General features: G+C 42.3%; 1 protein-coding gene across 2 annotated transcripts in view; it reads right to left on the bottom strand.

Annotated features, from left to right (window-relative positions):
- CWF19L2 (CWF19 like cell cycle control factor 2) overlaps positions 1-24,513 on the bottom strand; it is an 89,427-nt gene that overhangs the window by 38,155 nt on the left and 26,759 nt on the right. For both annotated transcript variants that reach the window (XM_068144832.1, XM_068144841.1), the window contains exons 9-10: positions 20,124-20,220; positions 17,390-17,479 (exon numbers count right to left, since the gene is read on the bottom strand). In XM_068144832.1, the coding sequence (XP_068000933.1) occupies positions 17,390-17,479; positions 20,124-20,220 (187 nt within the window). The remainder of the gene's footprint in view (positions 1-17,389; positions 17,480-20,123; positions 20,221-24,513) is intronic.

Raw genomic sequence — 24,513 nt, 5'->3', positions numbered from 1 at the left:
AACATTCTGAAGTACACTGGCATGATGTATTTTTCCAAGAAAAGTAAAATTAAATTAGAAGTTATGGACCAAAAGGCTGCCTAAGCAAACACCTTCTCTTCTGTATCACCAAAGGCAAATTTCATTTCTCAAAGCAAGCCAAGATGTCCACCACTGGTCTGGGTGTAATAAGCCTATATGCCAGGTTCTACACTTTGGCCACCACAACCCCATGTAGCACTACAGAGTGGGGACAGAGTGGCCAGGCAGAAAGGGACCTGGGGGTACTGGTTGACAGCTGGCTGAACATGAGCCAGCAGTGTGCCCAGGTGGCCAAGAAAGCCAATGGCATCCTGGCCTGTATCAGGAATAGTGTGGCCAGCAGGAGAAGGGAAGCCATTGTGCCCCTGTACTCAGCACTGGTTAGGCCACACCTTGAGTACTGTGTCCAGTTCTGGGCCCCTCAGTTTAAGAAAGATGTTGAGTTGCTGGAATGTGTCCAGAGAAGGGCAACAAAGCTGGTGAAGGGTTTGGAGCACAAGCCCTATGAGGAGAGGCTGAGGGAGTTGGGATTGTTTAGCCTGGAGAAGAGAAGGCTTAGGGGAGACCTTACTGCTCTCTACAACTACCTGAAAGGAAGTTGTAGCCAGGTGGGATTGGTCTCTTCTCCCAGGCAACCTGTGACAGAGGACACAGTCTCAAGCTGTGCAAGAGGAAGTTTAGGCTTGATCTTAGAAAGAAGTTCTTCACAGAAAGAGTGATTGGCCATTGAAATGGGCTGCCCAGGGAGGTGGTGGGGTCGATATCCTTGGAGGTGTTGAAAAAGGGATTGGATGTGGCACTTGAAGCCATGGTTTAGTCAGTCATGAGGTGGGAAACAGTCATTAAAAAAAGTTATACACAGCAGACAGAGAAAGTCAAGGTGAAGCTGACGCCACCAGAACACATCATAGGAAGCAGTAATAAACGCCCTAGTTTCTTTAAAGACTTGGATAACTCTACAAGTTTGGAAGCTGAAGACATAGCCATAGAAGTCACACTGAAAACCACAACAATCCACAGCATTGTTTATTAGTATGAAATGAAACCGACCTTTGTGGAGGGAAAAAAAACCCTACTTTGTTCCAAACCTACCAAACCACGTGGCCAAGCAATATGGCAGCTCTCCCAAAAGAACTCATCAAATCCACACACAGAAGGGGCAGCAAGTAGCAGGAGTCAAATGATATGAAGGAAGGGAAAGACATAGCTGACTGAGGATTTCACATAAACTGGGCCCTTCAGAAACACTAATTGTTCACCCCTTCCCCCCCTCTGCTGCTGAGACAAGAGAAGGGATGGAAATTTCTCACAAGCAATGGCTACAATTTATCTGTTCCCAGTCTTTGAATTTCACCACATTGTACACATAATTTCTCAAAAAGATACATCACTAAAAACAGCAGGCATCATAGGAGAAACTCTGCAGCAACTGCATGGCACAGTAAACCTCAGACCCTTATTGTCAACTTACAAGCACTGAATTCCTTTTTAAAGTACTCATTCCAAGATTTAAGTGTCTTCACTAAATTTTTCTAGATACAGACACTTCAAAAAGGATGATGTTGTTGAGCAGCCTGGTATTTTCCCCAGATGAATGGAATTCACAAGGTGTTCTACGTGTCAAGAAACCAGATTTTGTCTGCATTCACGTGTGTTTAACAACAGTTAAACGTTTCTCTTCTCATTTCTACATGCCAACACACTAACATAGAGGCTGTGGAGGAGTATCTTCTGTATCTGAACCATGGAATGAGTTGGCATGGGAGGGAAGCTCAATAATTAAGTTCTAATGAGAGATTTCAGCAGGCTTTCAGTCATGCAACATGAAATCAGAATAGAAATAGAAATAGAAATAGAAATAGAAATAGAAATAGAAATAGAAATAGAAATAGAAATAGAAATAGAAATAGAAATAGAAATTAATAGAAGAATAGAATAGAATAGAATAGAATAGAATAGAATAGAATAGAATAGAATAGAATAGAATAGAATAGAAATAGAATAGAAATGGAATAGAATAGAATAGAAATAGAATGAAATAGAAATAGAATAGATATAGAAATAGAATTGAAATGGAATAGAATAGAATAGAATAGAATAGAATAGAACAGAATAGAAAAGAAATAGAATTGAAATAGAACAGAATAAGAAATAGAAATAGAAAGAAATAGAAATAGAAATAGAAATAGAAATAGAAATAGAAATAGAAATAGAAATAGAAATAGAAATAGAAATAGAAATAGAAATAGAAATAGAAATAGAAATAGAAATAGAAATAGAAATAGAAATAGAAATAGAAATAGAAATAGAAATAGAAATAACCAGGTTGGAAAAGACCTTCAAGATCATCAAGTCCAACCTATCACCCAACACCATCTAATCAACTAAACCATGGCATCAAGTGCCCCATCCAGCCTCCTCCTAAAAACCTCCAGTGGTGGTGACTCCACCACCTCCCTGGGCAGCCCATTCCAATGGCCAGTCACTCTTTCTGTGAAGAACTTCTTCCTAACATCCAGCCTGAAGATACAGTACATACAGCTGGGAAGTTTTTGTGGGGTTTGTGAAGTTGGGGTTTTTTGTGCTTGTTTTTTTCTCTAATTTCAAAGAGTCCAGAGTCCTGATAAAAGGCATACGAGACGGACCATAACATATTTAATGGTCCAGAGAAAAGGAAAGACAAAAATGACAGTAATATTTATCTTTAGAAGGCAAAGGTGGGGGAAAGGAGCAGTTCATCAAAGACAAATTAAAGCAGCAGATAAAAGGATAATTATGGACAGCATTAAGATTAATGTGAAGTAATGTTAGAGACTAAAAGTAAAAGCATGCTATGGACTCGAGATGAATCCAATGGATCAAATATGCCAGGCATGATTATTCAGAAGATTAAAGATGTTATTAGAAGTAGAGAAATCTTTTGGAATCAAAATCCTGTCTAAACAGAACAGAATTAAAAACACAGCACAAATACAGAATGCTGTGTTAAAAAACAAGACCAAAGATGATTTTGAGGAAGATATCACTAATGATACATACTAAAGCTGCTTATAAACACATCAGAAGCCGAAAGCTTTCTGCTTAGAAAAAAATAAGATGTCCAAATGCTTATAGCAGTATGAGAAGATGACATTTGAATAATAAATTAATCATTTGCATTCTAAGATTTTCCTATTGAACAACTCATTTTTGCTTTTGAAAAACAGAGTTTAACTTTAGCAATTGAAATACCAGTAGAAGGAAGCTGCCATGAAGAGCTGACTTTCATTAGAGCTCCCACAAAGAATTCCAACACTTAACATCCACATCCTTCAGTATGCATTTTATCACCTAAATCAGTCCAGCACAAAAACAATGGAGGGTGGCAACTTATAATACATATTATTAAATGCTAAATTTGAAACTGGAGAAGACAATCACTATCCCTGAATTTTGTGACGACTCTTACACTAGCAATATACTTTATAGCCTGAAAGGAACAAAAAGATAGTGTGTATTTACAGAATGAGAGGTGAACTGCTTGTTGCTATTAATTAGGGAACATGAATTTTACTTCAGGCCAAATAAATATGCAAAGTACACAGTTGTTCTCACCAAACATACAAATAACTGCACAGTGATTAACACCCAGTTGAACAAAGCAGACAAGCCTGGTTGTGAAAGATAAATGCTTTAAATGAAGGAAGAAAGGAGGAAAGAAAGAAAGGAAGAAAGCAGGAAAGAAAGAAAGAAAGAAAGAAAGAAAGAAAGAAAGAAAGGAAGAAGGGAGGAAAGGAAGAAAGGAAGAAAGGAAGAAAGGAAGAAAGGAAGAAAGGAAGAAAGGAGGAAATGAAGAAAGGAAGAAAGGAGGAAAGGAAGAAAGGAAGAAAGGAGGAAAGCAAGAAAGAAAGGAGGAAAGGAAGAAAGAAAGGAGGAAAGGAGGAAAGGAAGGAGGAAAGGAGGAAAGGAAGGAGGAAAGGAGGAAAGGAAGGAGGAAAGAAAGGAAGGAGGAAAGAAAGGAAGGAGGAAAGGAGGAAAGGAAGAAAGAAAGAAAGGAGGAAAGAAAGAAAGAAAGGAGGAAAGGAGGGAAGAAAGAAAGGAGAGAAAGAAGAAAAGAAGAGTTCTGAAAAAGTGTTTTTTGAGCTGTCCAGAGATGATGTCTGTTCCATAAGCCAGCAGGGGAGAAAGAAAAATTTCAGCCACCAGGTGCACGTTTCAACTTGATGAACAGACACCAGCGTAGGTGAACAAAGGGAGTCAGCAAGGCCAAGTATCTGAGGTAGGGTCTACTCAGTTGGAACTGGTTTTCAGCATTAAAGAGAATAAAATATATTTTAAGAGTCAGTATACTGTGGGACAGGAAGAAACTTGAGCGAGGCAAATCAAACTTTTTTGTAATTTCTGTGCTAACAAAAAGCTGCATGCTGCTTGAGTTGAGAGCTATCTGCAAATGTTACACTGAGAGCTACACTAAAGTAGTACAATCACAGTATAATGAAGGAACAACAAAGCTCAGCGGCAGTCTTCAGCAAGGAACAAACATCTACCTTCACAAGCCAGGCATGGACAAATTGGATACCGGACTATGCATACAACTTGTTTCCTTTCACTGGACATGCTTTGCATTCTGGGAAAGCTTATCCTTATCACACAACGTGAGCATCTAGAAGACATCTAGCATTTCTCATAGAGTGTTAGATGCAGCTATTCACTGCCTCCCACTCTCTTCCATTACTTTTTCTTCTCCCATCATCAACACAGTTTACCTGTCATCAGGGTTTACCCCTCACCACCAGAGTTACCAGAAAGATGGGTCAATTCCATTTAGAGGAAGCAATCTGCCTCTTTCAGTGATGGGTGTAAAGGCACACCTCATCACTGAGGAGTCAGTGCCTGGAGTCCTCATGCAGTATAGCTTTCAAAGCACCTAAGATATGCTTCTCTCATTTGTTGTGAAAAATGGAACTGTCAGCTTAGAGGTAATGTTTATAAAATCAATAGGTAGACTATTCCCCATGCCAAGACTAAAACATGGATCCCCCAGCAGGGTGAAATAAAATGATCAGAGGTGTGTAACAGCAGTCCACGGTACGAAACTTGCATCTTCAATTTGGGTTTCTTATAGCAGAAAAAAAAAAAGAGATAAATAAACAAAAATAGCAGCATGAGAAAAGGAAATGGGAGCAAACTTCTGCCTAGGTTAAAAACTTAGTATTCCAAGAAAGATTCAGCGCTCAGTAAATAGAGTAGTAAGCATTGCTAATGCGACCTGCAAAAGTACTAAACTAATAGAAAATAGGATTAAAAAATAGGCTCTACAAGATCAGAAAATTGGTCTACCATAATCAGGACCTTGTGTTTAACAGTGAGAAGCCTTAAAAATCTAATGCAGACTAGCACTAGAAGAATAGAATAGAATAGAATAGAATAGAATAGAATAGAATAGAATAGAATAGAATAGGTCTAATAGAATAGAATGAGTCTAATAGAATAGAACAGAATAGAATAGAATAGAATTAGTCTAATAGAATAGAATTAGTCTAATAGAATAGAATAGAATAGAACAGAAAATAGAAATTAACTAGATGATCTAACAGTATTTCAACAGGTAGCCCTAAAACTATGTGTAAAGCATGAGACTAAAAGAATCACCAAAACAAAGAACACAAACACAGAAAAATTCTAAACCATAGCTCTTAATTATAAGTAAAAACATTAATTATTAGAGATGATTAGGTACTTAGATAAGCACTAATTGTTTAGTCTCTGTCCTTTCCCTCAGTTGGTGATACAGGTCAATAACATGTTATGTAAAAAACTTAATTTCATCTTGTGGCTATAAAATAAATTGCTCCTTAAATTCAACAATTCTTTGTTCTTATATTCTGAAAAGGAGTACTTTAGCTAAACTGTTAATCATTCAGAATAAGTAATCCAACCTTCTTATTCATCTCCTGTTTATACTAAATGCCTGCAATCATCCTTGTATTCAAAAATCTTCCTATTTGCTTTCAGCAGTTATTTCCTCAGAGCACCTCTGACACAGGCAATCAGAATTATATATCATGGAGTAGAATGGACAAATACACAAATCTCAAATCTCAAAGAGTCATACTGCCAGCCTGAACTAGAACTACCATTTGAACTAGAACTTAGAGCAGCTTGCAATGTGTCCAGTGATGTGCCTTGTAAAGGCAAAAACTAAAGCAACTAAGACTCAACATATTATTGGATATCAGGAAGCCACATGACCTTGCAAATACAACTTTTTAAAAGGTGTGAAGAGACTATTGGGCATTTGAAATTGTTAGCCATACTTTGACATCATAGAATCATAGAATCAGTAAGGATGGAAAAGACCTCAGAGATCATCAATTCCAACCTATCACCCAACACCTCATGACTAACTAAACCATGGCTTCAAGTGCCACACACAATCCTTTTTTGAACACCTGCAGGGACAGTGACACCACCACCTCCCTGTGTATTTGTACATATTCCTTGCATTCCATCATAGAATACAGGGTTTTTTTTGCTCTGTAAATATAGCTTCCATTTGCTTCTGACTGAGTGAGCCGAGCTTTTGTCAGTGCTGGTGGGCCAAACTACCACACAGGCATATGAGGGAACTTAATAATGCATTTTTGTTAGAAAGAGTGGTAGGCCAACCTGAACAATTATTAAAGGAGTGGATGTAGAAAATGGTCTTAAAAAACAAACAAACAAAAAACCAGAGAAAGAACGTGGACAACTAGATGTTGCAGAACGAAGAGTCAGCTCTGCATCTGTTTGAGCGTCCATTCATGCACTTCTGTTATTTCAGGAAGAAAACAAAACACTTGCAAAACGAAGGAGTCCACAACATCTTCTAACGTAGGCAAGCAGAATAGAATAGCAAGGCTAACACTGTCATTGGTAGCTGCACTTCCATCCCAGACACCAGCCTCACTCTCCACAGTCGTCAGTGCAGCAGCTGGGAAGAACCTCTGTAAAGACGCCGCTAGCTGAAAGTGTCTCATTACCCAGATGTGCTGGCCCAAACCCAGATGTCTTCATTTATTTTAGGGAGATGGGTGTATAGTTTAATTGCTCCTCTTAAACAGCCTATTGCTATAAAATATTTCTGGTTTATGTTGGTAGCAATGGCTAATGAGACCTAACATGTAATTACACTAAAGACTGGGTAGTGCCAACAGTCATTAGTTGATCAAATTCTCCTTTCAAAATCTCATTTTGAACACAATTACTGTGTTTCATTGATTAAACACACAAAAGATTAACTTACTGTTCACCCTTTAATAAATGGCTTTAGGTGTAAATTATTTTAAGTCCAGAAAGGTTCAATATTGTGTATTTCAAGAGGGGATTGGACGTGGCACTCGGTGCCATGGTTTAGTCATGGGGTCTGTGGTGACAGGTTGGACTTGATGATCTTTGAGGTCTCTTCCAATCTTGGTGATTCTGTGGTTTACCAAGGCTATGTGAGGACCAAAAAAACCATCAGTGAGGTTCTAACTTTCCATTTGGGATTGAAAGTATCTTTTCTCTTGGGGTTTTTAATAAAACACAGAATTTATTCAGAGGAAGCCTAAACATGAGCCAGCAGTGTGCCCAGGTGGCCAAGAGGGCCAATGGCATCCTGGCCTGCATTAGGAATAGTGTGGCCAGCAGGAGCAGGGAAGTCATTGTGCCCCTGTACTCTGCATTGATTAGGCCACACCTTGAGTACTGTGTCCAGTTCTGGGCCCCTCAGTTTAAGAAGGACATCGAGACACTTGAACGTGTCCAGAGAAGGCAACAAGGCTGGGGAGAGGCCTTGAGCACAAGCCCTATGAGAAGAGGCTGAGGTCGCTGGCATTGTTTAGCCTGGAGAAGAGGAGGCTCAGGGGAGACCTCATTGCCCTCTACAACTACCTGAAAGGTGGTTGTAGCCAGGAAGGGGTTGGTCTCTTCTCCCAGGCAACCAGCACCAGAACAAGGGGACACAGTCTCAAGCTGCACCGGGGGAGGTTTAGACTCGAGGTGAGGAGAAAGCAGAAATACATAATTTCCTGTGTCCACCCACTGGGCTGGACTTCTGGACACAGGAAACACCCCTGTAGCAGAGGGCACCCAGCCCAAACTACAACAAATGCAAAAGCAGAATGGCACTGGCGGACAGCTTTTGCTTCCAGTGTCAAAGCTTACTCTAAAGCTTCTGTATTACCAGTTAGAACTCTTAGAAGTTTTATCTGCTCTGCCCTTTAGACTTGTTACATACACTGAAGTCAGTATGATTTTACATTGTTTAGTTACTGATACAATTTCTCCAGTACTTTTTAATGGCAAAACCCAACTTCCTAAAAAACTACATTCAGGAAGCTGTGCCACTTTGCCTCAATAGATTTTTGTCTTATAATTATCTGTGTAATCTTCTCTTACAGACACCACTAAGAGTGTTCATGACAGACAGTTTCTGGTGAGTGTATATACCTATTGTTTTTTACAAGTAGGCACTAATGACATGAAAGCTGTTCTGCTGAAGTATCTCCACTTCATTATTCCCTCTCCCAGTTAGAGCTTGAGAAATCAGTTCATGAAAAACACCAACTTTTGCTGAAGAAAGAATGGCAGAGCCATCCTGCAGACATGATTCAAGTGTGACAGAACACCAGGAATTAGAAATTATGAGGAGCTGAAAACATCTGAGAGTAAACAGGCCAAGAGCCATCTGTTGCTGTATCTCGCCACCATCTGAAGTTTGAAATGAAATCACAGATTTTTTACTGTGCATTTAGCAAGGATCATTAATCCCCAGCATTCTAGTTTTCAGACAAGTGTCTCAGCTTCTCCTTTCCTGAGATGAAGTTTTAAATATTTTTTCAATTATTCTTTATGTATAGTAACTCTAAAAACATTACTGCAGCACTTGTTAGGCCACACCTTGAGTACTGTGTCCAGTTCTGGGTCTCTCAGTTTAGGAAAGATGTTGAGTTGCTGGAATGTGTCCAGAGAAGGGCAACAAAGCTGGGAAGGGGTTTGGAGCACAAGCCCTACAGGGAGAGGCTGAGGGAGCTGGGGTTGCTTAGCCTGGAGAAGAGGAGGCTCAGGGGAGACCTTCTTGCTCTCTACAACTACCTGAAGGGAGGTTGTAGCCAGGTGGGGGTTGGTCTCTTCTCCCAGGCAAGCAGCACCAGAACAAGAGGACACAGTCTCAAGCTGCACCAGGAGACGTTTAGGCTGGATGTTAGGAAGAAATTCTTCACAGAGAGAGTGATTGGCCATTGCAATGGGCTGCCTAGGGAGGTGGTAGAGTCACCATCACTGGAGGTGTTTAGGAAGAGACAGGATGGGGTGCTTGGTGCCATGGTTTAGTTGATTAGATAGTGTTGGGTGATAGGTTGCACTTGATGATCTCAAAGGTCTTTTCCAACCTGGAGAATTCTATTCTATTCCATTCCATTCCATTCCATTCCATTCCATTCCATTCCATTCCATTCCATTCCATTCCATTCCATTCCATTCCATTCCATTCCATTCCATTCCATTTCATTCCATTCTATATAACTGTATTTAAGTTCTGCATTGGGTATGTCACATTAAAACATCTCTCAACTATTTGTTACTAAAACATATTACAGGTCAATTACGACAAGCAAGTATTTTTATCACAGAAAAACGTGTGTTGATGGACTCTATTTCCAAACCTAAAATTAAACATGCTGGCACACTCACAATTTTGAATGTCAGTTTTGAGAGTGATTTGGGCTAGGTGTTTTTGGTGTTAGTTTTGAAGGGTTTTTGAAGGAAAAAACCCAACACATCAGAAGTCCTGATTATTATTCTTTATTTCACTTCCTGCTCCAAAATATAGATAAATAGATAGTTTTTTATGTGTACAATCACATATGTACATACACACACACACACCCCCCCCACTTTACTTCTACATAACTGGTTCTTTTCTGAAGAAATTGCTGTAATTTTTTAGCTACTTTTGAAAAGGTTAATGTTGAAAAGATGAAAATCCTGATTTTTCCCTATTATCATTACTGGGACAAATAGGATATTATTTCAATTTTTTTCTCACAACTGATTCATCTCAGCTACTCCTCATGTCATATGCTTTTCTTGTCTCAAGACAATAACTGTTCTGCAAGTCATTTCTCTAGAATTTCTCTGGGTTGGGGCAAACCCCCTCCCCACCACAGGCAAAAAATAATGACTCAGACAAAGTGATTGCTAAAGTGGTGGAAAGTTTAAATGAGAAGCGGTGAATGTTTACAGAGAGCCAGAAGAAGTGACAAAAGAAATCCCATAGCAGACCCAGAAACATCCCATCCCCACCTGAGGGTACACCCAAGACCCCCAGTGCCCCTTCTTCCCCCAACTCCCACTCCACTGCTAGGCTAGTCTCAGCTGGCCAGGTCTGAGACTGCTCATCCCCCCCAGCCTTGGGCCTAGCCAGGCCCAAGGCTGGGAGACATCTCCCCCAAGTTACCGGGTGGCGGCGAGGGAAGAAAGAGAAAGTGCCAGACCCCGCACTGGGATCTTATAGTGGTGCAGGGAATTATGGGATGAAATACCTAGGTTCCTGTGTCCAGCCCTCTGGGCTGGACTTTTGGACACAGGAAGTACCCCTCATATGAACCCAGCAGAGGGCACCCAGCCCAAACTGCTACACCAGCCATTTTCATTCTGTCTGTCTTAATGCAGAACTAGACACAACGGTATGCAACGGATGGTACTTTATCATAAGTGAGATTTGAGGTATAAGTCAAGTTGCTGTGTTCAGTTCCCTCTCTGGAAGATGGTGTGACAATTCTTCAAAAAGAAGATAAAACTAAATTCACTTATATTGGGCTAGGTTGCCCAGAATTCTCTCTCAGTCTGGACTTTAACGCACCTCAGGGATCCAAATTAAACATCAGACATTCACCATATCAGACGTTCAACATATCAAACTGTAGTTTCTAAGGGGTTGCACTGGAAACCAAATCCTCCTCATTATTTACATTAGAATTAAATTTAAAAATTCCTGTATTCAAAATACAGGAAACTTAATACTATGGAAGTTTTCACCAGAGAAGACAAGCCCTAGCCAAGCTAAATGAACTTCTCATTGCAATCTAAATTTTCTCCACCTGAGGAGCACAAGCATGGAATGGAGAGTGTTACTTTTACAGAAGCAACAGGTAGCCTAGAAAATTAGAATAGAATAGAATAGAATAGAATCGAATAGAATAGAATAGAATAGACCAGACCAGACTAGACCAGACCAGGTTGGAAGAGACCTTCAAGATCATTGCGTCCAACCTATCATCCAACACCACCCAACCAACTAACCCATGCAACCAAGCACCCTGTCAAGTCTCCTCCTGAACACCTCCAGTGATGGTGACTCCACCATCTCCCCGGGCAGCCCATTCCAATGGGCAATCACTCCCTCTGTGCAAAACTTCCTCCTAACCTCCAGCCTAAACCTCCCCTGGCACAGCCTGAGACTGTGTCCTTTTGTTCTGGTACTGGCTGCCTAGGAGAACAGACCAACCTCTGCCTGTCTACAACCCCCCTTAAGGTACTTGTAGAGATCAATAAGGTCACCCCTGAGTCTCCTCTTCTCCAGGCTAAGCAGCCCCAGCTCCCTCAGCCTCTCCTCATAGGGCTTGTGTTCCAAGCCCCTCACCAACTTTATTGCCCTTCTCTGGACATGCTCCAGCAAGTCAACCTCCTTCCTAAAGTGAGGAGCCCAGAACTGGACACAGTACTTGAGGTGTGGCCTAACCAGTGCAGTGTACAGGGGCAGAATGACCTCCCTGTTCCTGCTGGCCATACTGTTCATCATGCAAGCCAGGATGCCATTGGCCCTCCTGGCTGCCTGGGCACACTGCAGGCTCATGTTCAGCCTGCCATCAACCAGCACCCCCAGGTAAATGTATTCTCCTTTAAAGCAGCATCACGCCTACTACAAAGTGAAATACAGAGTCTCCCAAAATGGCTGACTATTGCTCTATAGATGTCCAAAAGGCTCCACAGAAGCGTTTCACACCCTTAATTAGAAAAGCTTCTGGAGTTTTTTGCTCTGTTTTGAGGAATGTATGTATCTCTTGCAAAATATATGGGCATATTTACATACATTATGTGTGTGTATGTATATATGTCTGCACCTATCCCAATCACTGCTTTAGTCCTTACACTTTATCCATCAAATGAATTTTAGCAGACTGAATGCTGAGAGACTTACACAGAAAATTCAGTTATTCAAATGAAGATAGGCTATGCTGAAATCATTTGTGTTTTCCATACAATTTCCCAAATGCAGGGCAGAATAGCATGTATTTGTTTCTCTCTTTCAGAGCTTCACTCTCCTCTTCTAAATACCCTGTGACAGTATATCCTCTACCATGTTATTTTCCTTAAAGTACCACCTTCCACCTTTCCATCCATTTTGTATTGATTTTGTATTTTAAACACAATTTATCATTATTAAGAACTGTCTCTAGCAATTGCTCAGCAGAGACTGCTTTCTGTTTCCTACATACTGATTAAGTGCTGTGGAACACAGCAGCAGGCTTAAGGTTGAGAAGCATTTTTCCTTAAAGGCCATACACTCCATTTGGAATTGAAAACAGCTTTTGAAAGATGCATCCCCTTACACTTCATTCATCCACCACCATGAAGCAAGTCCAGCTTTACCTAGTTTTGTATCACATCAGGATACTTCCAGATTAAAAAAATAACCACAATTAAGTCAGTTTGCAGCAACACAAAAGGAAGCTGGTTTTCACTTAGCAGATTTGATTATAAATCTTACACAGGGACCATACCAAAGAAAGCATGAAAAAAACCTGAATAAACCTGAAAAAGCAAAGCACACAAATAACACACATCAGAAATCATAAGGTCACCTGGGGTAGAATTCTTGTCTAAATCAAACTACAAAAGCAAGACTTGCCAATGGAATGGAATGGAATGGAATGGAATGGAATGGAACGGAACGGAACGAACAGAACAGAACAGAACAGAACAGAACAGAACAGAATAGAACAGAATAGAATTAACCAGGTTGGAAAAGACCTTTGAGATCATGAAGTCCAACCTATCACCCAACGTTATCTAATCAATTAAACCATGGCACTAAGCACCCCATCCAGTCTCTTCCTAAACACCTCCAGTGATGGTGACTCCACCACCTCCCTGGGCAGCCCATTCCAATGGCCAATCACTCTTTCTGTGAAGAACTTCTTCCTAACATCCAGCCTAAACCTCCCCTTGGGCAGCTTGAGACTGTGTCCTCTTGTTCTGGTGCTGAATGCCTAGGAGAAGAGACCAACCCTCACCTGTCTACAACCTCCCTTCAGGTAGTTGTAGAGAGCAAGAAGGTCTCCCAAAGCCTCCTCTTCTCCAGGCTAAGCAACCCCAGCTCCCTCAGTCTCTCCTCATAGGGCTGTGCTCCAAACCCCTCCCTAGCTTTGTTGCCCTTCTCTGGACACATTCCAGCAACTCAACATCTTCCTAAACTGAGGGGCCTAGAACTCATTCTCATTTACAAACAAACAAATAAATAAAACCAGGATTTAAGCTTCCACTTCACAGTCCTTCAATCTCTTGATCACTTTAAAGCAGAATAAACCAGTGTCACTGTCAAAAGAATTAATCCTGTCCTCTGCACAAAGCCCAGCTGCCCAAGCACATCCCTCTCTACTAGCAGGAGTCTTCATTCAGTCAAATAGCAAACTGAATTGGGATATTGATCCATGTCCAATTAATCAAGAAGAAAAGAAACTTCCTAGGGAGATGCATTCAGAATTGCATTCACTGCTGCCTGATTTATCTCCCCAGTTCTCCCAACAGAAAAGTTAAAACAAGGCAAAGCCATGTTATAGGACCTTTCAGCATGACACAGGCCATGCCAACCACAGAAAGTCCAAACCAGTGGGAGTGCCAACAAGTTGTGGCTTCCACAGAAGATTGTTTCTGCAAGGCAGATGGACTCTAATATAGAAATAAATATTCCAAGATCAAGAGGTCCATAAAACAAGCATTTGTCTGGAATTGTGTAAGCTGACCCTGAGCATCAGAGAAAGCCAAAATGGAACTCACAAGGGTGGACACTTTGCAATCAAGATATTTCAGAGAGGAAAGAGCCCTGGTTTTGTGTCTCTTCAATCATCCACAGAAGCCTGTATCAATCACAACACTAAGGTGATCAGTGGGGGCTAAGGCAAGCTCACACTGGAGAGGAATAAAGAAAGAAGGCAGAATAAGAGAGCTGACAACTCTTTCCACCATGTTTAACGGGAATGGAAAACAGAGTGGACATGCCCCCTAGCTCCCCAGACTCATGCTTAAGTAAATAATCACAGAGAGTGCAAAACTGAATATGGACAGGCACAAAAAAAGGTAAAATAAACATTGTAATTATCTTACAGGATATTCATGAATAGAAATTACTAAATCAATCCCTCTGAGCTATAGAACAGCAAGATCATATTTTCACTATAGTCTACAATACATTTTTCTTTTTCAGTAAGGTTCTTCCTGGACTATGTATGCATTTTTCAGATGTCAGTCCAGAGACAGATTAGGAGGCCAGAAAGATGCAAACTTATTTTCCTCTGCCAGTTTATCCTTCTGGATCCTCAAACTCTTGCACTGCTGCACTTGCTACTTCTACGTGTAAGGTGGCACAAATCCAGGCTGGGCAGTGACTGGCTGGAAAGCAGCCCTGAAGAGAGAGACTTAGGGGTGCTGGTGGAAGGGAGGGTCGACATGAGCTCTCAGTGTGCACTTGCAGCCCGCAAAGCCAACCAGATCCTGGGCTGCATCAGGAGAAGTGTGGCCAACAGGTCAAGGGAGGTGATCCTCCCCCTCTACTCAGCTCTGGTGAGACCCCACCTGGAGTACTGCCTCCAGTTCTGGAGCCCCTAGTACAAGAGGGATATGGACGTGCTAGAACGTGTCCAGAGAAGGGCCACGAGGATGATCAGAGGGCTGGAGCACCTCTCCTATGAGGACAGACTGAAGGAGTTGGGGCTGTTCAGTCTGGAGAAGAGAAGGCTCTGAGGTGACCTAATTGTGGCCTTCCAGTATCTGAAGGGGGCCTACAGGAAGGCTGGGGAGGGACTTCTCAGGATCTCAGGTAGTGGTAGGACTAGGGGGAATGGAATGAAGCTGGAGGTGGAGAGATTCAGGCTGGATGTGAGGAAGAAGTTCTTCATCATGAGAGTGGTGAAGCATTGGAATGGGTTGTCCAGGGAGGTGGTTGGGGCGCCGTCCCTGGAGGTGTTTAAGCCCAGGCTGGATGAGGCTCTGGCCAGCCTGATCTAGTGTGGGGTGTCCCTGTCCATGGCAGGGGGGTTGGAACTAGATGATCCTTGTGGTCCCTTCCAACCCTGACTGATACTATACTATGATACTAAGGTGGAATCTCCCTGTTCCAGAGCAGCCTGTCACTTGGAAAAAGCATAAACTGTGAGACCACTTGCTTCAGGATGAAGATCTGGACCAAGAGACCTCACACGAAACATGTCTCACTTGAATTTTCAGGAAGAAAAAAACAATTAAAAAAGCCAAGTATATACATTTGATACTTTTGTAATGACTGCCTGCTGTTAATTTCAAAAGTCTTATCACTAAAATATAAAATCAGACTGTGGCAAAAAAGTAAAGCTATCCCAAACTGTTATTTGTGATTCAGTTTTTAATTAACAGGTCACCATGAGTATTTCTAAGGACCACCCATAACATGCTCTCTACTTTCCAGTTTTAAATTCTGAATTATTTTTCTCCTGGGGGATCACAGAAGGGTAGGAGTTGGAAGGGACCTCTGGGGATCAAATAATTCAAAGCCCCTGCTAAAGTAGGTCAGCCTAGTTCAAGTGGCACAGAAATGTGTCTGGCAGCTTATGAAAGTCTCCAGAGAAGGAGACTCCACAGCCTCTCTGGGGAAGCCTGCTCCAGTGTTCTATCACCCTCAAAGTAAAGAAATTTTTCCTTATGTTTAGGTGAAGCTTCCTGCATTCTGGTTTGTGCCCACTGCCCTTTGTCCATCACAGGACATCACTGAAAATGGACTGGCCCCATCCTTCTAACACTCACCCTTTAGATATCTATAAGCACTGATGAGATTCCCTATTTCTTCCAGGTCTGAGATGAAGCCTTTTCAAAAAACATTAGTAGCTTTTCAAGCTCAGCTGACTTGCAACGGAATTTTCACTGGGGCCAAATTGGAAAAGAACATTAGTTTTTGCCTAAGTCTCCTCACCATCATGACGACAGAGCTCACAAATGAAGGTACTGACCCTGCTGCCTTATAGCTGTATCAAAGTTGATATGGAAGATTACTATCCATTTGTTGAACATCACCCCTCCAAAAGAGCAACATTTGAAGTGTCAGCTATTTCAGACATCAGAGCTATCTAACAGTCAGCACAGTCAGTAACACAACACTTACCAGTCTTACTTTTAATGGATGACTTGGGGGTGCTGGTGGACACCAGACTTAGGGGTGCTGGTGGACAAAAAACTCATCATGAGCTCTCAGTGTGCACTTGCAGCTCGCAAAGCCAATCAGATCCTGGGCTGCATCAGGAGAAGTGTGGCCAGCAGGTCAAGGGAGGTGATCCTCCCCCTCTACTCAGCTCTGGTGAGACCCCACCTGGAGTACTCCGTCCAGTTCTGAAGCCCCTATTACAAGAGGGATATGGACGTGCTGGAACGTGTCCAGAGAAGGGCCACGAGGATGATCAGAGGGCTGGAGCACCTCTCCTATGAGGACAGACTGAAGGAGTTGGGGCTGTTCAGTCTGCAGAAGAGAAGGCTCCAAGGTGACCTAATTGTGGCCTTCCAGTATCTGAAGGGGGCCTACAGGAAGGCTGGGGAAGGACTTCTCAGGATGTCAGGTAGTGATAGGACTAGGGGGAATGAAATGAAGCTGGAGGTGGGGAGATTCAGGCTGGATGTGAAGAGGAGGTTCTTCACCATAAGAGTGGTGAAACCCTGGCATGGGTTGTCCAGGGAGTGGTTGGGGCTTCGTCCCTGGAGGTGTTTAAGAGCAGGCTGGCTGAGGCTCTCGCCAGCCTGATCTAGTGTGGGGTGTCCCTGCCCATGGCAGGGGCGTTGAAACTAGATGATCCTTGTGATCCCTTCCAACCCTGACTGATACTATGATACTATGAAGATACATTTAATTGCTGAGAAGATATTACCAGGAAAAAAAAAATCCTATGGAAGCTGCAGAAGCACAATCAAAAAAGTTTTGTTTACAACAAAAGTCAGTTTGAACAGTAACTCACCTAAAGTCACACCCCATAATTTTCTTAAGTACATTTCATGTTCTCTGTAATTCAGTTGCTGCCTGCCTGTACCAATGTGTTAGCACAAAGAAAAGAAGAGTACTTCCCCTTACCTCTTTTCCAGGCTTGGCTGGAAGCTGCCCTTGAGTCTCTCTCAGTTTACGAGCATTCTCAAGCTCTTCTTGAAGTTTTGAAGCTAACTCCTTCAAAGAAAGTGGCAGCACCCCATTAATTTAAACATTTAAAACTTCTCGAGACCTTTCACATCAGTATTAACCTTTCTATTTCTTCAAGTTCAGTGCTTTTTATAAAACTCTCATGACATAGAAGACTAAAGAAAACATCAGAATTAACCATTCCATTTCTTCATGTTTGGTACTTTCTTACACTTTAATGGCATAAAAGACTAAAGAAAAGATGTCAATGCAATTCCCACTACTCTTTACTGACAATAAAATGGAAGAAAAAATTGTTCAGAACAGAGGCACTGAAAGGATAAAAGTATATATTGTCATAAAAACATCAGAAAATTATGCTTAAACATCACTTAGTTATCCTAATAAATGCTCTGTGTAGTTAAGCATAGACACTGGTTTAGGTAGAGAAAGCTAAGGAAGGCTGAACACATCAAATGTACAACCTTTCCATCTTATGCTGTATATCCCTTCATTTATTTAATATATATATAAAATATACAGATGTATGTATACACGCACATATGTATGCAATGGGTCTAGGGAAATATCTCAGACATTTTTGCTATGCAGTTTCACAAAATCACCAAGGTTGGAAGAGACCTCAAAGATCATCAAGTCCAACCTGTCACAGTATCACAGTATAACTAAGGTTGGAAGAGACCTCGAGGATCATCGAGTCCAGCCTATCAACACAGACCTCATGACTAGACCATGGCACCAAGTGCCACGTCCAATCTCCTCTTGAACACCTCCAGGGATGGTGACGCCACTACCTCCCTGGGCAGCACATTCCAATGACGAACAACTCGCTCGGTGAAGAACTTTCTCCTCACCTCGAGTCTAAACCTCCCCTGGTGCAGCTTGAGACTGTGTCCCCTTGTTCTGGTGCTGGTTGCCTGGGAGAAGAGACCAACCCCTTCCTGGCTACAGCCACCTTTCAGGTAGTTGTAGAGGGCAATGAGGTCATGACTCCCTCCTGGCTACAACCACCCTTCTACAACTACCTGAAGGGTGGTTGTAGCCAGGAGGGAGTTGGCCTCTTCTCCCAGGCAACCAGCACCAGAACAAGGGGACACAGTCTCAAGCTGCGCCAGGGGAGGTTCAGACTCGAGGTGAGGAGGAAGTTCTTCACCGAGCGAGTCATTCGGCATTGGAATGGGTTGCCCAGGGAGGTGGTTGAGTCATCGACCCTGGAGGCGTTCAAGGGGAGATTGGATGTGGCACTTGGTGCCATGGTCTAGTCATGGGGTCTGCGGTGTCAGGTTGGACTCAATGATCCTCGAGGTCCTTTCCAACCTAAGTGATACTGTGATACTGTGATACTGTAATAAAATGCAATTACAGTATAAGGAAAATAGATGACTACTAAACCATGGCACCAACTGCCACATCCAATCCCCTCTTGAACACCTCCAGGGATGGTGACTCCACCACCTCCCTGGTTTCATGTATCTCTATGCTGCATATCCAACCTTGGCACTTAAGACCTTACTCTGGGTATTAAAATGTACAAGAGGTGGAAAATGAGAATTGTTTACAGCTTTGCACAAATTGGTTTTGATGATCCTGCTTTCTCATCCATCTGTCTGTTCAATAAATTCTAGCATTGTACAATATCTTTGTTTGCTAGGAATTGCCAGATGGCAACCTATTAACCTATATGAAATACAACCATTTCTACTCTGAACACTATCAGTTTCATTGACTGGACTCCAACAATCATGCCTACACTTGCCACCCTAAATTAAGTCATCTGGCCAACACTGAGCAGCAAGTCAGCAACAAAAACGGATGCAAAATGTGTTTGTCTCACATGGTCAACCTTGAGCTTCAGCCACCAGGACATGGTGTCACATAACCATCTGTTCTGGTGTGTGATGAACTTGTTTAAACAAGCTACATTTTCAATCTCATCAGAGAAAGCCCATGAAAAAATATTTAGAGAGCAGCAAGGCAAAGATTCATTATTTTATTATTTACATGGTGGGGTTTGTTGATTAATTAGGCTAATTCAGAGTGCATGTCCACATAAAATCAACAGTGAAATTGTAATGCTGGCTTCTGCTACATGTTTTGGTCAAAACAAAATGGTAGAGAAATAGAAGAATCGCACTCTCCCCACAGAAATATCTGCAATTTTTAATTCAAATTACTCTTATTTGGGTCCAGAGAAAGGCAACAAAGCTGGGGAGGGGTTTGGAGCACAAGCCCTATGAGGAGAGGCTGAGGGAGCTGGGCATGCTTAGCCTGGAGAAGAGGAGGCTCAGGGGAGACCTTCTTGCTGTCTACAACTAGCCAGGTGGGGGTTGGTCTCTTCTCCCAGGCAACCAGCACCAGAACAAGAGGACACAGTCTCAAGCTGCACCAGGGGAGGTTTAAGCTCAAGGTGAGGAGAAAGTTCTTCACAGAGAGAGTTGTTAGCCATTGGAATGTGCTGCCCAGGGAGGTGGTGGAGTCACCGTCCCTGGAGGTGTTCAAGAGGGGATTGGACGTGGCACTTGGTGCCATGGTTTAGTAGTCATGAGGTCTGTGGTGACAGGTTGGACTTGATGATCTCTGAGGTCTTTTCCAACCTTATTGATTCTATGATTCTACTGGGAAGAAAATCCCATCTGAAACCAGGACACATGACAATTTTTGAAGACATTACCATATCTCCCATGAGTTCTGCCTTCACAATCCTTGCTCCCAGTCTGTTCATCTCCTCTTCAGTTAGGATCCGAGGTGGCTCATCTTTTGATGTGTAACTGCAAAACACCAGCAATACTAAACCCACAGGAAACACAATGTAGTAGTCACCTGACTAATTTTTATATGCCTACTGTACCAGTACATGTGCTCACATTGCCAAAAAATTGGCAACAACCTAATATGGAAATGTCTTTGCAGAAGCTGCCAAGTACTCAAACCAAAAAGCCTGAACAAACTTTTTATAAGGCATGTCTCCTCCTGCTTTTGAGAACAATTAAGATGTAAGTGCTATTTGTGACCATTTTCTGTGCATGAAAACCAGTCAAAAGCCAGTAGCATGTATTAGCAGACAAAACACAAGGAGGATAGGATAGGATAGGATAGGATAGGATAGGATAGGATAGGATAGGATAGGATAGGATAGGACAGGATAGGATAGGATAGGATAGGATAGGATAGGATAGGATAGGAATAGGCATAGGATAGGATAGGATAGGATAGGATAGGATAGGATAGGATAGGATAGGATAGGATAGGATAGGATAGGATAGGATAGGATAGGATAGGATAGGATAGGATAGACCAGGTTGGAAATAGAGCAGAAAGAGTAATTTAAACCATTTTGTAGTTCTTCTTTAAAGGCTTTGGTCATGTTTTTACTTCACAGCTTAAGCAAAGGTCCTGTACACCAAATGGCTTTCCACCTCTTGAAAACTCTCCATGTGTGCACAGCACATGCTCTTCTTCTAAGGATGTTATGGCTGATATGGTCAAGTTTCGATGGAAAATTAGCAGGTGCCCTTTTCAAAATAGGAAGTTCCCTAAAGAAGCCACAGCTAGTAATAAAGAGCACTGTATCTTAATTTTAGTATTAAAAGGTCGGTGTATGAGTTCTTACAATAATAAATAAGGTCTCTAAGAATTATGACAAGTTTGAGGGGTTTTTCCTCTAACCTTAGGAAAGACTAAAAACAACTAACCCTAAACACTAAAGAGATATAAGAATATGGGGACTTGGGAGTAGGGGCAGGGAGCAGAGGAAATAAAAGAGGGAGGAAGAATCCCCTCACTACTCAATATGGTTAATGTTTGCAGGATTTGAAGGTGAACTTTGTCACCTTTAACTGCCAGATCTCCTCAGCCCTGAGGAAATTACCAAAGTCGGTTTTGTCTGCTTTGGAGATGCCAAATCCAAAGCCCCAAAACTCAGCAGTAACATTCACATTACATTCACCAGAAACAAAACCCTCAAAGATTAAGTTCTCACTTCTCCTTAACTTGTATTTTTCAAAGTAAGGCAGACTACTTCAGTAAAGGGAGGAAATGTTTATTTCTTCATATTATATGCTTTTTTTTTAAGCAGTGCCAGAGAGCTTGAATCATCTGAACTTTCTGACACTAGAGACATTGTTTTGATTTGCTTTTTTGTCTTGCCTCAAATTAAACTCTGCACCAGCCACATTACTGTGATTTCCAGCAAACACTAGCTGGATGGACTTATCCTCTGGAGAGATCCCTTGGACATCCAATCAGCACTTTTAATTACCCTGTGTCATAACTGTTCAAAGCACTTTGATTTATAGGCTGAAGAAACTCTGTGTTTTGTAAGGCATAAAACTTTAAAGGTACATTGTCAGCATGAGAGATGAGGAACTGAACCAGCAACACCTATTAATCCAAGCCTCCACATCAATGCAGATTTATTTTCTGTGACTGACAGCACCACTGAGGGAGTACATGTATTCCATGACTTGAAATTTTAGGAAGAAAAAAATAGCACCAGCTCATAAATGATTCCCCACAGATAACTACCCCATACAGTCACACCTGAAATGTTCCAAAAAGGCAAAATTTCCCACAAAATTCTACCACTCCCTAGTGAAGAAGACAGGGTCGTACAGGAGCTTAAAAGAACTGAGAAATCACAGTATCACAGTATCACAGTATAACTAAGGTTGGAAAGGACCTCGAGGATCATCAAGTCCAAACTATCAACACAGACCCCATGACTAGACCATGGCACCAAGTGCCACATCCAGTCTCCTCTTGAACGTCTCCAGGGACAGTGACTCCACCACCTCCCTGGGCAGCACATTCCAATGACGAACGACTCGCTCGGTGAAGAACTTCCTCCTCACCTCGAGTCTAAACCTCCCCTGGTGCAGCTTGAGACTGTGTCCCCTTGTTCTGGTGCTGCTTGCCTGGGAGAAGAGACCAACCCCTTCCCGGCTACAACCACCTTTCAGGTAGTTGTAGAGGGCAATGAGGTCTCCCCTGAGCCTCCTCTTCTCCAGGCTAAACAACCCCAGCTCCCTCAGCCTCTCCTCATAGGGCTTGTGCTCAAGGCCTCTCCCCAGCCTTGTTGCCCTTCTCTGGACATGTTCAAGTGTCTCGATGTCCTTCTTAAACTGAGGGGCCCAGAACTGGACACAGTACTCAAGGTGTGGCCTAACCAATGCAGAGTACAGGGGCACAATGTCTTCCCTGCTCCTGCTGGCCACACTATTCCTAATGCAGGCCAGGATGCCATTGGCCCTCTTGGCCACCTGGGCACACTGCTGGCTCATATTCAGGCAGCTGACTAAGTCAATAGGCAGAGGCTATATGGCTATATGGTTTCCCAGGCTTAAATAATCACCACTTCACTAATAAATCAGCTCAGTAATTGTATTGGCTAAGAAATAGAATTAAAATATCAAAGAAGATGCACAATTCGGTTTAACAGCACTAAACCAGAACACACATGCAAAAGAAAGTATCAGGTGAATAGTTTCTGTGCTCAGTTCTTTTCTGTGAGGAACAGCAAAGAATTATCTTTTCTATCACAATAATCAAATTCTTTAAGCTTGAACAAGCAAACTGCTTCCGCACACAATTCAATTTCCCCCAATTTGCAGCTTTGTCCAGTTACAGTTAGCATTGCACTTAATACATGGGGTAATCAAAAGCTAAAGGTACAGCTTTTGTACTTGCAATAAAAAGTGAATCACCATTATTGAACTAACAACAACCAAAAAAAGTAAAGGAGTAGTTGCTTCTTTTTGTAGAAGAATAGAATAGAGTAGAATAGAATAGGATAGGAATAGGAATAGGAATAGGAATAGGAATAGGAATAGGAATAGGAATAGAATAGAATAGAATAGAATAGAATAGAATAGAATAGAATAGAATAGACCAGACCAGACCAGACCAGACCAGACCGGAAGAGACTTTCAAGATCACTGAGTCCAACCCATCATCCAACACCATCTAACCAAATAACCCATGCAACCAAGCACTCCATCAAGTCTCCTCCTAAACACCTCCAGTGATGGTGACTCCACCACCTCCCTGGGCAGCGTATTCCTATAGTCAATCTCTCTCTCTATGAAGAATTTCTTCCTAACATCCAGTCTAAACCTCCCCTAGCACAGCTGGAGACTGCGTCCTCTTGTTCTGGTGCTGGTTGCCTGGGAGAAGAGACCAACCCCCTCCTGGCTACAACCTCCCTTCAGGTAGTTGTAGACAGCAATAAGGTCACCCCTGAGCCTCCTCTTCTCCAGGCTAAGCAACCCCAGCTCCCTCAGCCTCTCCTCATAGGGCTTGTGCTTCAAACCCCTCACTAGTTTTGTCACCCTTGTCAGGACACATTCATGAGGCAATGGTATCACTAAACTTCTACTCAATAGTTACATGCCCTACTAGGTCTGTCTAGGATGGAGCTCATACTCTCCATATAGCAGCCTGTATGGTGCCATGCTTTGGACATAACTGGTGACAGCACTGATAACACACCAGTGTTCTGGCTGTTGTTCAACACTGCTTACACAGCTTCAAGTGTTTCTCCGGTTCTCATTGCACACCCCAAGCAAGGTGGCTGCAGTGGGCAAAAGGCTGGGGGAGGCATGGCCAGGACAGCTGACCCAAATTGGCCAGAGGGCTATTCCAGGTCATATAACATCACACTCGGCAATAAAATATGGGCAGTGCAGCCCTTCCAACGTAGCTGCTGCTCAGAGACTGGTTGGGCATTAGTCTGCTCATGGGAGGTGGTGAGTTACTACCTTTGCATCACTTCTTTTTGTCTCTTCACTTGTTAAACAGTCTTTATTGATACAGGAGTTTCTCCCCCTTTTGTTCTTCTGATTCCCTCTGCAGGAGGGAGAATGAGCAAGCAGCTGGATATGGGCTTACTTGCTTGCTGAGGTAAACATGCAAAGAAACATCCAGCTCCACACTTTCCCCCATCCTCAAAAACAAACAAACAAAAAAACCCCACAAAAAAGCAGACAACTAAACAAAATGCTCTATTTGTATGACTAGACACCACACTGTGGAATGAAAAGGAAGGTAGACATACTAAAGGATTA

This window comes from Melanerpes formicivorus, unplaced genomic scaffold, assembly GCF_026170545.1.
Source record: "Melanerpes formicivorus ecotype bairdi unplaced genomic scaffold, bMelFor1.0.p_v2 SCAF_1, whole genome shotgun sequence".
Classification (NCBI taxonomy): Eukaryota; Metazoa; Chordata; class Aves; order Piciformes; family Picidae; genus Melanerpes; species Melanerpes formicivorus.
This window is presented reverse-complemented; position numbering and strand designations above follow the sequence as displayed.